This window comes from Vipera ursinii (genome assembly GCF_947247035.1).
Source record: "Vipera ursinii genome assembly, chromosome: 1".
NCBI classification, from domain to species: domain Eukaryota; kingdom Metazoa; phylum Chordata; class Lepidosauria; order Squamata; family Viperidae; genus Vipera; species Vipera ursinii.
Genome location: NC_139512.1, coordinates 325,132,001 through 325,146,341, shown reverse-complemented (window position 1 = coordinate 325,146,341; position 14,341 = coordinate 325,132,001). Strand labels below are relative to the sequence as shown.

The window sequence follows — 14,341 nt, the reverse complement described above, 5'->3', positions numbered from 1 at the left end:
TTTTTCAGTGCTGGAACTTTGAGCAAATTGAATACAGTCAGAATAGAAGCTGCACTTTTTATTATTTTCTAACGTTTAGATGATAGACTTTTTCTAAACAAGGACAAAACCCCTTGAAATAAGGGACACAATGACAAGCCTCAAAATTTCCCTACACACAAAAGAGTAACGGGAAGCACTTTCACAATTGTTTGTATACTCATGATGATGCTGGGGATTTAAACAGAGAATGCTGCTCATTTGAAGAGAATGCTGATTGAATTTTTTAAAGATATAGTTTCATTTCCAGCATATAACTATGTACATTTTGTTGGAGAATACTAACTCAGTTTTAGCAACTAAAGAGAAGTAAATTAGGAACTATTTATGAATAACTTATCAATGAATATTTATGAATAATAAACTGCCCATCTGAGGAAAATGACCGGTTTAAAAATATGAAATCTAAACAAACAAATGAATCAATTTATGAATTAATTCAGATATATTGTTGCATTGCAGTTTCCATTGTAAGCCGCCCTGAGTCTTCGGAGAAGGGCGGGATATAAATGGGATCAAATAAATAAATAAATTATGGGACTAATCTCGCCCAGTGGGACAGTGACACAGCAGAAAAAGTTTGTCAGATGGAACGCCTTAGCCGATGGGACCTATAACATGCCTCTCCCGCTGGACTTGATGGGATGGGGAGAGAGGATCTTTCAGATAATCTAACCGCATGCCATATAGGGCTTTAAAGATAAAATTCAGCATCTTGAATTGGACCCAGAATCAAAATGGTAACTGTGCAGCATATGGAGCAGAGGTGTAAACTGTCTCCTTCATCCTCCTCCCCCTTGCCCACACATATATCAAACAGGCAAGGAGAGGGTGGCTCACCTAAAGTCATCTTTTCAATTCAGAAACACTGGGGGGAAAACCTGAAACAGGCACATTATATATTTTAGCTGACTATTGTAGCTGGGCTAGGTCTCAGTGTATAACATCAGCAAGTGAAGGAAAAATATCTTGCCAAAGACTTAATGAGAAAGAACCAAACTAAAAAGCTATCCAATCTGCAAAATTGGAAAATGCAAAATTCCATTAGGTGGCAGCAGACAAAGAAAACTACTGCTTTCTAATGATTACCCAGATTTTTGCAGTGCAAATAATGGTATGGTTAGTTTTACGCTGTTCATTGAATAGAGGAGAAATGAAAAAAATATTTAACATAAAATTACCATGGTAGCCTTTGTTCTTTAAAAATATTTGTGTGCTGGTAACTCTTAATAGTTTTGACATCAAAACTCATATAGAATGTCTATTTAAAATTATGTTGGTTACAGATAATAGCATTTTTATTTCCTGTAAAATTTAGTAAGAGAAACTGGACCAGTTTTTTTTTTCATTCACCAATGAGAATTTCTTTGTCACTATAAAGGGCAAAACTTGTCCATTTCCCCCCCAAAACTGCATGAAAATTAAAATGCTTTGACAGAATGTTCTGTTAATAATTCAATTACATATTATGAATTTTTCTCACACAAGGCATAGTTCCTCAAAGGCTCTTTAATAAGCCTTGGCTATGACTCAATACTCCATAAACCAACTCTTACTAAGTCAGGCTCTCTGGTGGTTTTCATAATCCTTAGATAAAGTAACAGGCTTAAGATAACTTTGCAAGTGATTATACCTATGTATTCTAGAAAAAGGAAGTTGTGGTATGTATTTTTAAGGGTTCCCTAATTACAAGCAAATTTTGTTTTTGAAAGAGATGATTGCAGAATTAAACAAAAACAACTCAGATTGTTGAACCTTAAAACAAATAACTAAGCAAATATCAATGATTCTCTGAGACTGTAGTGTGTTTAGACTTAAAGAAAATGAGAAACAGCAACTCCGTTTTTAAAAGGCTTAATCATTATATCTTGGTTCAATAAATTGAAATATGAACAAATCTTTTAAGCTATAAACACAATCTCTTCATAGTGAACAAGAAAATAAACCAGAACACCTTCACTATGTTTTCTCTATCATGCAGAGTGGGAAACTACTAACTAAGCTCTCTAATTGTTACAAAAATATGTTTTATATGTCACCCTATGCTTGTCTGGATTTAGTCACTAGGTTTTTAACTATGTAACAAACCAAATTCAAAAATGTGTGGATACAGGCTACAGTTAATACCTTTAAAACATCTAAGATTAAATGGAGGTTAGTCTTAATGTTCCATCTGTTTCCTAAAACTCTGAATGATTGTTTCTGTTTCAGATGTAACAGAGACAGCGATTAAATATTTTTTTCCGGATTTCTTTTTTTCTATAAGCCACCATGAAGGAAGGAAGAAAAAACTTGTATGCATGCATGCATGAATACATACAGACACACACACAAAGAGAGACACAGTTGTTTAGTAACAACTATTAAAATAGTTCAACATTTCTAACTGGAGATACAACTGAACCTGGGACTTTTTATATTTAAACTACGTACTATTTTCACCCAGCTATGAGCATTGACCGCTAACTGGACCCTGAAAAAGTACAGTACTTCAGCTAAAGTGCCAGTGCAAAATCTTCAATCTGATGTGCCACTCACTCAGCAGAGTTAACAATTATTGAAATGGCTGGGTGAGTATACATGTAGCTTATAGCTAGCCACTTAACTCTAGACAGACTTGGCAAGGAAGTTGATACAAGAGATGTGTTAGGTATTTTTATAAGATGGTGCTGATAGAGGATGTCATCACCTTCCTTTATTATTAACAATCTTGAAGCCATCTATGAGCTGGGAAGGTCTACTGAACTTGGAATTGTGTGACAGCCCCTAAGGAGCTATTCTTCTGGAAGCCCATGCATGCCACCATCCTAATGCCTAAACCCCACTACTGAAGTCTATCCTGTATCTCCCTTTCAACTTGTTTTTCTAACTTGGTGTTTGCTTCTAATGGAACATTATTCTATATCACTAAAGGCAATTAGAAATGTAATTTTTTTGGTATTACAGCTTGATAAGCCCAACATAAACCAAAAAGAGGAATTAGGTTCCCCTGCACATGCGTGTTAGTCGTTTCCGACTCTAGGTGCCAGTGCTCATCTCCGTTTCAAAGCCGAAGAGCCAGCGCTTGTCCAAGGACGTCTCCGTGGTCATGTGGCCGGCATGACTAGACGCCAAAGGTGCACGGAACGCTGTTACCTTCCCACCGTAGTGGTCCCTATTTTTCTACTTGCATTTTTACGTGCTTTCGAACTGCTAGGTTGGCAGAAGCTGGGACGAGTAACAGGCGCTCACTCTGTTACACGGCACTCAGGATTCGACCCGCCAAACTGTCGACTTTCTGATCAACAAGCTCAGCGTCCTAACCCACTGAGCCACCGCATCCCTTAAAAAAAAAGAGGAATACCCACCAGCAAAATACTAAATTTAGAGCCAGCGTAGACTGGCGTAAATTAAAGTCAAAGTAATTTTACAGGAAATCCACATTCAATACAGAATAAGAACAAGACATTTTTATATCCAACTAACTTTGTTCTGAATACTGGTCAAGTTACAAGGAATGTCATAAAACAACTTTGCCATATGAACATTCTCACTTGGAAGCAATGGCATTTTATGCTCTAATGCCACTTTCCCTAACCTCAACAGGTGTGTTTGAAAGCAGTCAGGAACTATCAACCAGCATATTCAACTCTCAGAAATCCCAGCTACATCACCTCTACTCTGGTAGCTTCATTGCACAATTTATAAACATGAACAACTTATGGAAGATGCTGGAAACAAGGATGGGTAGAGTAGAACAGGTACATTAATCCACGATACTCATTTTATTTTATTTATTTATTTTATTTTATTAGATTTATATACCGCCCTTTCCCGAAGGACTCATGACAGGATTCTAGTCATATAAGAGATCACAGTGCTTGAATTGAACTGTTTTTTCCCCCTCTCCTTGTGTATTCTTTATTAAAAATATTTGTATGGCATCCAGTCATATGAACCTAGCAACTTACAATAGTCCTACATTAAAGCATCCATAAAATCAACCTCAGGTTAAAACATTAAACAATATTCCTTGCTGTCCTCAATTCAAACCTTACTCAATGAATATTCTGCTAGAGCATCAAATGCCAAATTTATTTGAGTGTAGCTTAATGTATTGTGTGAATCTAATCAACTATAATTTATTCATGATATTGTGCATTTGGCAAGCACACGGCTCTCCCAAATATCATTAATGAATGTACCTGTCATCAATGGAGTCCACTTTCTCTTGGATTTTGTCTGAGTTGATATTGCCATCACTAACCAGTCTTCTTCCTGTCTCTACAACTGCATTGATCTTCTCCTCATTGGCATCCATTGTGGTCATGAAATCCTCTTGTTTTTTGATAGCAGCTTCTGCTCCTTCCAAAGTGGTAGGCATTTCAGTATGTGCCAAAACATATTCCTGTAATTTAAAAATAGATAGAGTAAGATATAACTTATTCTACAACTTGTGGCTGTTTAGTCTACAATTAACATTATCTAGGTTAACATGATCAAATACATTCAACCAGTACAGCAGACTCATTTGCATATCTCTAATGCAAATGGCCACTCTTGACCCAAACATAATCCCTGTGAATTTTTAAACATGTTTCCATAGCTAAACAAACTGATTCCTAGATACTTGTTAATCCTGAGACAAAAGTGAGTGAATCTTCACAAATGTAGATCTGTTGGACCATTTGCCCATGCCACACAGTTATAGTCACATCACATTCAAGAGCCATAATCCCAGTATCATGATTTGGAGGACTGTGAATGGGTGGCAAGTTCAACCGGATGACTTCCTGATTTCTCTTCAACTATGGCTTAAAGCATGCTTCCAATACAGGATTATAAAAGTTTGGGAAAATCAGGTACCCAATAAATGAGAAGAAGAAAAACAGGACAAGATATGTAAGATGAACACGAGCTTGTCACTCCTTCTTGATTCATTAGGTATGTGTTATCTGACTAAAGTCAATATATCAGGTTGGGTAGCTCATCATAGCTTCCTTATAAGAAAACTGTTTTTTAAAATACTTCTTGTCCATTTCAAAAATGGTTTCTTGAGTCAAAGAATCACTACCCCACAGACAAATACCTCAAATTAATTTTCTATCAGTATAAAAATGTACTTATTGTTTCATGTGGCAAGCTAAAATCTAGCCAGTCAGTTCAATAGAAGTAGAAAAATGCTACCAACATATTTCAGAAGTTATCCTCCAAAAAGATAATCAGACTAACATCACTATTTTGTCATTTTAAAGCAAGAATGGGCATTGTGTGATTTTTCCAGATGTTGAACTCCATTCCAACAGAGGGGGATGCTATTCATAACATTTGGACAAGCACAAGCCCGAACCTACTTTCTGAGAATTAAAACATCCTTATCACAAAAACTGCTTACCTGGTTGTTAAGAAATGCCTCTGCTTGCTTTGTGTCTCTAAGGAATAACTGGTAAGCGTGGGACTGGGAAAGAAGATTCTGCCGATTTTCCCACATTTTGTGAAGCTCATTCCATCCAGTGTCCAAGGCCTGTAGACGCTGGTGTAAGAACATGTACTGAGCATCAGTCTGGCCCTGGGTCACCATCTCACCAATATCTCTCATTTTCTGATAGTCTTCCTCATAATTATTGATCTCATTCTTAATGTTCTCGTGCTGTGTAAGCAGCTTTTCTGCTTCCATCAACGTATTGGGCATATCTTCTGAGGCAATGGCTGTTTGGGTCCGGGAAAGCCAAGACTGGAAGTCATCTAAGTCACGTAAAAACTGCTGCAGTTTGCTTGCCTCTCCCAAGGACTCTTCACGGTTCTTCAAAGTTGTTTTCATTTCTTCCCAAACATCATTGATTTCAGCAAGTCTAGACAGAATAGCTCGAGCCTGATCAGGATGCTCTGATTCTAACTTTTCAGCTTCTTTCTGGAGATCAGTGAGCTTGGCCTCAATAGCTACCAAGTCACGTTCCATTCCAGTTAGCTTCCTCTGAAGAGCTATAACACCAGCCAAGTCATTGCCAAGCTCTTGGGTAGATTCAATAACTTTAGTCTTCTCCCTGATCCAAGATTTGGTTTCATTACATTCGAGATGATAGTTCTGGATACTGAGAGCTGAGATAAGAGCATCTTTCTTTATGTCCACCAGTTCTCTGAATTGGCTCCACCTAAAACAAAAAGGCAGAGAGGGAAAAAACAGTGAACTTCACATTTTCATCATTGCTTCTCTGTTCCATGTTTCAAAATGTAATATGTTTTTGTCTCTTTATTTGTAGCTCTCAACATAATGCTAACAACTATATTATTCTATTACATTCTAAAATACTTGAACATTCCAACAGATATATAAAAGGCGGGTGCACATAACATCATTTGTTTAATTAAGGTTGGCAAAGAATTAGAATCTTTGAATAAAGAAAGTAGGCAAATCTAACTAGGGTAGGGAGAGCAATCTGGCTGACAAATGTAAATGCCAATCGATCATTATTATTTATCAGGAGCAAATACATCTATTCAATTTTGAATAGACACTATGGAGTATAAATAATAAATGAAACAATATCTGTCTGGTCCTAGATAAAAAATACATTTAAAGCTAAAAAAATAGACAAAATGAGATCAGAGGCAAATACATTACCTTGTATTGAGCTTATCTTGCTGTGCCTTGATCTCTTTTTCATTTGGATGTCCATTGTGAATCAGCTGCCTAGCTATCTGATTGACCACTGCCACACGTGATGCTTGACTATTCATTTCTGGTTCTAAACTTTCAAATCTAGAAAAGAAAAAAAGGAAAAAAAGACCCAACAAGCATTAATGATTAAGCCCTCTGTTCAATGAATGTAGAATTGAAAAAAGCTACAAGGGCTCTTACCTGTGCTGTATCACTTCCAGATCTTCCAGTTTCTCAGGTATCTCCATGTTATTCAGCCATTGTTCTTTCTCATCAATCCAAAGTTCACAAGCATCTGCTTCACTGAACATTTTATACAAAGCCAAAGTGTCTTGCAATGCCTGCTTACGAAGCCGGGTAAGTTCTGCAACCTCTTTGTACCTTTCCTCTATTCCAGACAATCTGCTCTGTACATCTACGGACTCTGCATACTCCTGTGGTAAGGCTTTAGCTTGTTCATGTAGAGAGTCAATTATTGACCTGTAACTCCCAATCTCTTCAGCCACATCTTTGTGTTTCTTCACCAAGGATTGAGTTGAGTATTCATCATGGCCAACATCACTGCTTGAGACAATTTTGAGGATATCCAACATCCATGTGTCAATGTCATCAGCATCAGCCTGGAACTGGTGAAGCAGGGAAGCTTCTTCTAGTCGTTTCTTCCGTATGGAAGAGAGCTGCTCCAAATTAGCCCACTGATTCTGGATATCTGAAATTCTCTCTCTGATCTTCTCAGACCCAAAGTGATTCTCAGCTATCATGTCTTCCCCTTCTTTGACTGCTTGTTGGAAATGACCACTCCGACCACTCATCTCATCTTCAAATGCCTTATGTTTGCTAAGAAGTCTGACAATGCTGGTTAAGTCTTTTCCATAATCATCTGATGACAAAATCTGTTCCTTTTCTCTTATCCATCCCTCCTCTTCAGCCATTTCCCAGAAGAATTTCCAAAGACGTCGTGACTCTTCCAAGCGAGCATGACGTAGGGCTGACAGCTGACATAGCTCTTGGTAACAGAATTCCATGTGAGCCACACGGTCTCGAATAACTTGTGGATCACAGGGTTTGTAACCTGTCCACCAGCAGAAAGAGGGCATGGAAAATTAGTTGCAAGAGAATATTACATTACTTACACCAACAGACATAGAGAATGCTAGTTCATTAAAATCTGGTGATAGATTTTTCAATCTAAATAATTTTAATTTAATAGATGCAATCTTCAGAGACATCTTTTAGGGCAAGTGAAAGCAACTCTCTGGTTGAACTTCAGATATCAATTCTTCATTCCTTCATCACCACTTCCCAAGATGCAAATAGACAGACCAAGTTCTATGCATCTTCCCAAACATGGAGGAAAATAATCCTTTGTTCTAAAGGATCCTTTAAAATTTCCTTCTGTGATGTGATGAAATAACATCAGCAAACTGTAGGAAATTCTGAAGAAATCCCATGAAGGGTACATAATTATCCTCAACAGATTTTTCTTATATAAACCCATCACATCATGTGCCCAGATTTGGCTGGCATTTTGTTTTTATTACATCTGGAATAATGGCTATATTAAGCCAGAAAGAAGAAATGGAAAGGAAAATTAATGAAAAATGCCAGAACTGGAGCTTGGTCACCATAATTATTAAATCTGTTTTAACATATACTTTACCGCTAAGAAATTAAAAGTATACTGCTTGGTAACCAGTGGTGCCAACTTTGATCAAATATATATGGTTTCATGACTGTACACCTTATCTACATGTGTTGTTTCTGCAAATGAGCATCTTCTTTAAATATTGTGCTCGAAGCATAGTTATAAGAAGGAATAGGCATGTCCACAGAATCTGGGTGTGTATCTGCTCCCATCCACTTGTCAGTTTACTTTCATGTACTCACTGATCTAATTTATGTGGCTGCCCATCTCACAAAAGGTGACTTTGGGTGGTTACAATACACTAATAATTGGCACCTTCTATCTCTTTGAACACCTAACGCACATGGGGTTACAACTAGCATCACCAATTGGTCAAGTACATATCTAAGAGTGAACCCAAGTATTTTACCTTCCCCATCTGTAGCAAATTTTTGGGCAGATGCATTGACTCCTCTCACTCGCTCAGCCTGTATGGCAATGTCAGCCTCCACAAGAGCATGTTTCTGCAGCAAGTCTTCTACCCCCAAGAGATGTTTGCCATAATCTTGAGACAGTAGCAACACCTGTTTGCATATAACCAATTGGAGAAAGCATAAATTCCTACTTGTTTATGTTTTAAAAAATCGGAAGATTATTTTTCTGACTACTGTTTCATAAATAGCCCTTCTCAGATCTTTTGCACTTGCCCAGCATGTTCCATAAAATACAAATACTATTGCAAATGCAGAACTCAAGCACTTGTTCCTCACCTGTCTGATTTTATACACTAATTCATACTTTGCAATTGACTAAGTATCTATTTTGTACTATTCTGTAAAAGGAAAGTGGGAATAAGCTTTTAAGACAATGGACAGCATATCACTTTAAAAAAAATCTCAGCGGGTACCGGCAGCAGCTCAGTTCTAAAAGATTCACAGCAACAAAATTATTACAATTTGATATACAGGTAGTCCTCGACTTACAACCATTTGTTTAATGACCATTCATGGTGATGACAGTGCTGAAAAAATGACTTATGACCAGGTTGTAAAATTGGGCACAAGTCACTTAACTATTGCATTGCTTAGCAATAAGAGTTCCGATTCCAACTGAGTTCATAAACCAAGGACTAGTTTTAGGCCCAAAGATTTAATCCAAATCTGCTCTACTTTTTCAGAATAAATTCTAGCCTCCTTGTTAAATCAGAGGAGAAATAAGTCATAATGGGAACAGTTATAACCAAAGACTCTGCATATCCTTTGTGGATACCTTTGTCTCATTGGAAAATAAGAGCAGTTGCCTAATAAATGTATAATGAAAGCTTGCTTATTTTTCTGAATACAGTTAGCATACAGTTCTGCTATTTACCTTCATCTCATCCATCCAATCCATAATATACAGCATTTCTTGGAAGATCTTTTGCAGACCAAGGTTCATCTCTAGTCGTTGCCTGCGTGCCCTTAGTAACTCCAGGAGATATTCCCATAGACGAATCACATTATCTTTCCTTGCAGTAATGCGTTTAATATCATGATAGTTCTCTGCTTCAAGTTCCTTGGCAACAGCAACCACAGCCTGGACTCTTTCTTCATAGGCTGCAATATCTGTCTCAATAGCTTCATGTTTCTTTGTTGCAGCCTCTACAGCTGGAAGATCAAATCCAAAGTTGTCCTATAAGAGGAAGCATTAAGTAGATTAATACAATGGTACTGAGATTGTTTACCATACAGCCTCTTATTACACTTCTGCAGTTGTCATAGGTGTACCACTGGCTTAGGATCAAGTGGCCTTGGGAGGTGGAACCTGACCAGCAACTTGTTTAAAAGGTTTGGTTGATCTGTGATGTTTCCCCACCTTACTCTTCCAATTCTCTCCTGAATCATGTGGAATCATCAATATAATTTAGTTCAAGGATGAAGATCAATGTCTTAACCCTTTGTACAGTGGTCTGGGACACTCACTACTCCAGGACATAATAGATTTATTGTATTATGTAAGCCTAGCCATTCTAATTTGTAAATTAGCATACGACTTAGCACATGGAATAAACTCAGCCAATTGCAGCTTATTCAACAAGCCCCAGAAGAGCAAGCATGGCTTAGCAATAAGTATGAACTCAGTCAATGCTGTAAAGTTATACCACTACTGCTGATGTATGTATATAATACCAAATGCATATTTTGCATTTGCAAATGCACATATCCTGAACATGTGGAACTGCGGACTTCCATTCTTTTTCACCAGTAAAGTTTGATCCAGTTTCTTACCTAGTCATAATTCCCTGTCCTTTACCACAGTAAGTGGCACAAGGTTACTAACATTTCTGATACGATGATGCCACCACAGTCTGTCTAAATGGTCTACAATGAAGGGTTGGAATTTAGTAAGGGTTGCCATTTCTGGTGAAATCAACATCATTTTAGAAATTTTTTTAAAAATGTGCAGTAAACCTGAACATGACTTAATTTTCTGTAGACTAACTGTGTTCTCTGGTTAATAGATATCCAATGGAAGGAAGTAGTTCATAAGTATTTTGTGTAGGTTTACTCAGAATCCTGAACGAAATGCAAGATATAAATCAGAGAAACACCTAGTGCAAATGGGAATTATCCCCAGGTTAGATAGTGCAGCTTTATTTGCCTAAATTCTTTAAAAGCATCACCTGAGAAACCAGACGTTGATTTTCACTTAGCCAAGTCTCCCGCATAGCTGCCTTACGGTCAAATCTGCGAGCAAGTTGTTCCAGTTTCTCCTGTCGGATGAGCTCATTACGCAATGCCAGTTCTCTTTCATGTTCAGCTTTTTCCAGTCTTTCCCAGGCCTGAGTAAATAATAAAAAAAAACAGCAAATGTACAGTTTACACAAAGAAAAAAAAGGGAAATGTAAATGTTTATTTCAGCACTGGATCAATATTACATAATAATTTAATAAGATAGTTTTGGATTGCTGGTGTTATTTAGGAAACCTCAGAGGCAAAGCCTGTTATTGACCTCAAGGGCTGACCAAAGCATTGGAAGTATCAGTTATAGCATTTATGCTCCTATAAAATAGCATAAAATCTTATTGTTTACCAGGGAGTTTTCCTCTCTGTGGTTCATTTGAAGGGTTCTAGATTCTGCATAGCAATAGGCAGAGGCCAAATCACAAAACCTTATGGCTGACTCAGAAAAGATAGGTTTCACTTATAAAAGGAAACATTTCAAGGACACATGGCTATAGTGAAAAACCTGAAAAACTGCTAGGAAGAATGAATTGGATAGGACTTCCTTTGGCCAGGATGCTGTTTTTCTATTCTTATCTTAGCAACGCATGTACTTTCCAAAGAAATGAAGAAATGCATCCTGAAAACTTTGCAAACACAATTAAAGCAGCAAAAGCCATCACAGAAATATTGCAATAAAGCAAAGTGATCTAGCAGAGAAAAAGGGAGCCCTATTCAGTTAATGCTCAGCACCCTTTAATCCAAAACATTTAGTCAGTTATCTGTTTGAAGGAAAGGCCATATAATATATTGCATGTTTTAATAGAATGCAAACAAGGGAGCCAGACTGTTTATCAGATCAATTCTCACTTCTCAATCAGCCATCTTGTATTCAAGATGCTTCTAAATCTTCAGATGTCCTGCTGTTTGGAACCTCAGGATATTTAAGAACTTACAAGCAATTTCACACATGAGGAATTTACTGCTGCAATTATGCATGAAAGTAACAGCTGCCCTGAGAATTCCAACCAGGATGAAAAGGAAATTATAAAGTGTTATCTTTCTAAAAGTACATTATCTCTACTAGATCTTGTCCAACCGGTTGCTGTTCATCTGGTTGAACCAGTAAAGCAATTAATTGTCTTCTTTTCTAGCATCTTTGTTGCACTGCAATAAGTTTCAGTAGTTCCATAATATACTTTTCTCTCTTTGAACATCCTCTCTCTTGCTTCTACTTGAATGGGGAGTTTGCCTGGGCAAGGGAAGTCATGTAGCAGCATATTCCTCCTATTCATCCCAACAAACTTTTTCTGTAACAGCCTTCCTGAAAACTATTCTTCACAGCAGGTGATTAAGTGCAGGCCTATTTTCATTGAAGATTATAAATGGATTAAATTTGGGTAAAACTAAACATGCATAGACTCAAGGAAACCAAATGGTAATTTTAAAATAATGCATATTCAAAGTCCTGCTCTTTGTAGACTAGAGAGTCTATATCATGATAATATCCAGAAGCAAGCCCAGGACAAGTCACACTTCTACTGTGCAGAAAAAGTGATTTGCATTTTGTGGTTAGATTCTTGCATTCTCCACAAAAAAAATTAAGTCAGAAGTTTATTCCTTAGGGGCCTGTGTACCACATACACCAGACATGTCAAACTCGCGATGTCACATGACATCGCGCAACGTTATCAGGACGGTTTTGCCATTGCCGGCAATGGGGTGGGCGCAGCTTCCGCATGATGCATCCGGCCTGCGGGCCGGCAGTTTCACACCCCTGACATACATCTTATAGGGCAGTGTTTCTCAACCTCAGCTGCTTTAAGATGTGTGGACTTCAACTCCTAGAATTCTCCAGCCAGCCAGAATTCTAGGTGTTGAAGTCCACAGCTACAGAGGCTGAGAAACACTGTTCTAGGGATTACATTTTCTTTCTTCTATATTAAGTAAGAACACTGGGAAACTCAGAGGGGAGGAATGTATGAAGAAGCAGAGATGAAACAGGAAAGCTGATCCTGATAGTGGTTGCCAGAAAAGAAGAGTCTGGGGGTTGGGCTATCTTCTTATATTGATCCAAAATAAATGTGGAATGAGAACTGAGAGTTTCATTATATCATTCCTCTATTTTTGGTTTTGTTCACCTACTACTATGTCTGGCTCCATTTGGTCTAAAAAAAAAAGTCCTTTCAGCATGCACTTTCACTTGGCTTTGCATTGTTTTATAAAAAGACTTGTCTTTGCAATCAGATACCTTCTTATTCCTCTTCTAAGCTACCAGGATGTATATGACAGCCTGGCTCACTGAAGATGTGATGAACTAATTCCTACCATAATTTTTCTAAAAATTTATTTTAGACTTTCTTTTCAAGTTGATTTACTTATTCATATCCCGCCTTTATTATTTTTCTAAATAACTCAAGGCAGCAAACATACTAATACTCCTCCTATTTTCCCCACAAGAACAACCGTGGAAGATGAGTTGAGCTGAGAGAGTGACTGACCCTAAGTCACCCAGCTGGCTTTCATGCAAAAGTAAGACTAGAATTCACAACTTCACTGTTTCCAACCTGGTGCCTAGACCAAACTGGCTTAGTTAATTAATTAATAGAGAAGAATTAAGTACACCATGCTATGTAAGGGTTTTTGACAGTTTAAGTCCAAACCATTTGGAAGTCACAGTGTTGTTACTATTAATCCTATCCAAGACTATCCTGATCATCCCATAGTTTAATTACTAGGACTGGGAGAACAAATAAATTAGGTATCTATATATAATCTATATTTACCTTGTTGATATCTGAGATGAGTTTTCCTTCTCTGGGCATGTACACTTTTTGATTGTTAGCCCTCATTTTACTCTGGATGGTGAAAAGCAGTACTTCCAGATTTCCTTTTTCTGTGAATCTGAAAAGAAAGCAGTGTGGATAAATAAATAAATAAATAATCTGATAACAAGGCACATGATGCATATAACTACTAACAACTAGTTCAAATGACACTGTAGACATTTAACTACCTGCTCTTGAAAGAAACAAACCAAATTCTTTTTACATTCTCTTGAAACACCCACATTTTAAATGTCTTTTCTCTTGGTCTTACTTTCAACACCTGGTTAGCAAATTTTGAACCTAACTTCCTACTTACTATGTTAATGGTGAACTCCCCAGTTAGCAGTATCAGGTTTACTTTAAGCATTTCAAAAGTGCATAATAAGATTGTTGGAGGCTACAGAGTATACAAACAAATATTTTCCACAGAAAATGTTCAGCACCAAGAGAAATACACTGCCAAGATGATTTACTACTATTGTATTAATTATTTTGCATTGTATATAATAAT

General features: G+C 37.3%; 1 protein-coding gene across 3 annotated transcripts in view; it reads right to left on the bottom strand.

The window, feature by feature from the left end:
* The window catches only part of SPTBN1 (spectrin beta, non-erythrocytic 1), a 209,357-nt gene that overhangs the window by 46,720 nt on the left and 148,296 nt on the right, over positions 1-14,341 (bottom strand). For all 3 annotated transcript variants that reach the window (XM_083373144.1, XM_083373145.1, XM_083373146.1), the window contains 8 exons: positions 13,789-13,906; positions 10,963-11,121; positions 9,669-9,971; positions 8,731-8,884; positions 6,878-7,748; positions 6,641-6,778; positions 5,414-6,170; positions 4,224-4,426 (listed from right to left, as the gene is read on the bottom strand). In XM_083373144.1, the coding sequence (XP_083229270.1) occupies positions 4,224-4,426; positions 5,414-6,170; positions 6,641-6,778; positions 6,878-7,748; positions 8,731-8,884; positions 9,669-9,971; positions 10,963-11,121; positions 13,789-13,906 (2,703 nt within the window). The remainder of the gene's footprint in view (positions 1-4,223; positions 4,427-5,413; positions 6,171-6,640; positions 6,779-6,877; positions 7,749-8,730; positions 8,885-9,668; positions 9,972-10,962; positions 11,122-13,788; positions 13,907-14,341) is intronic.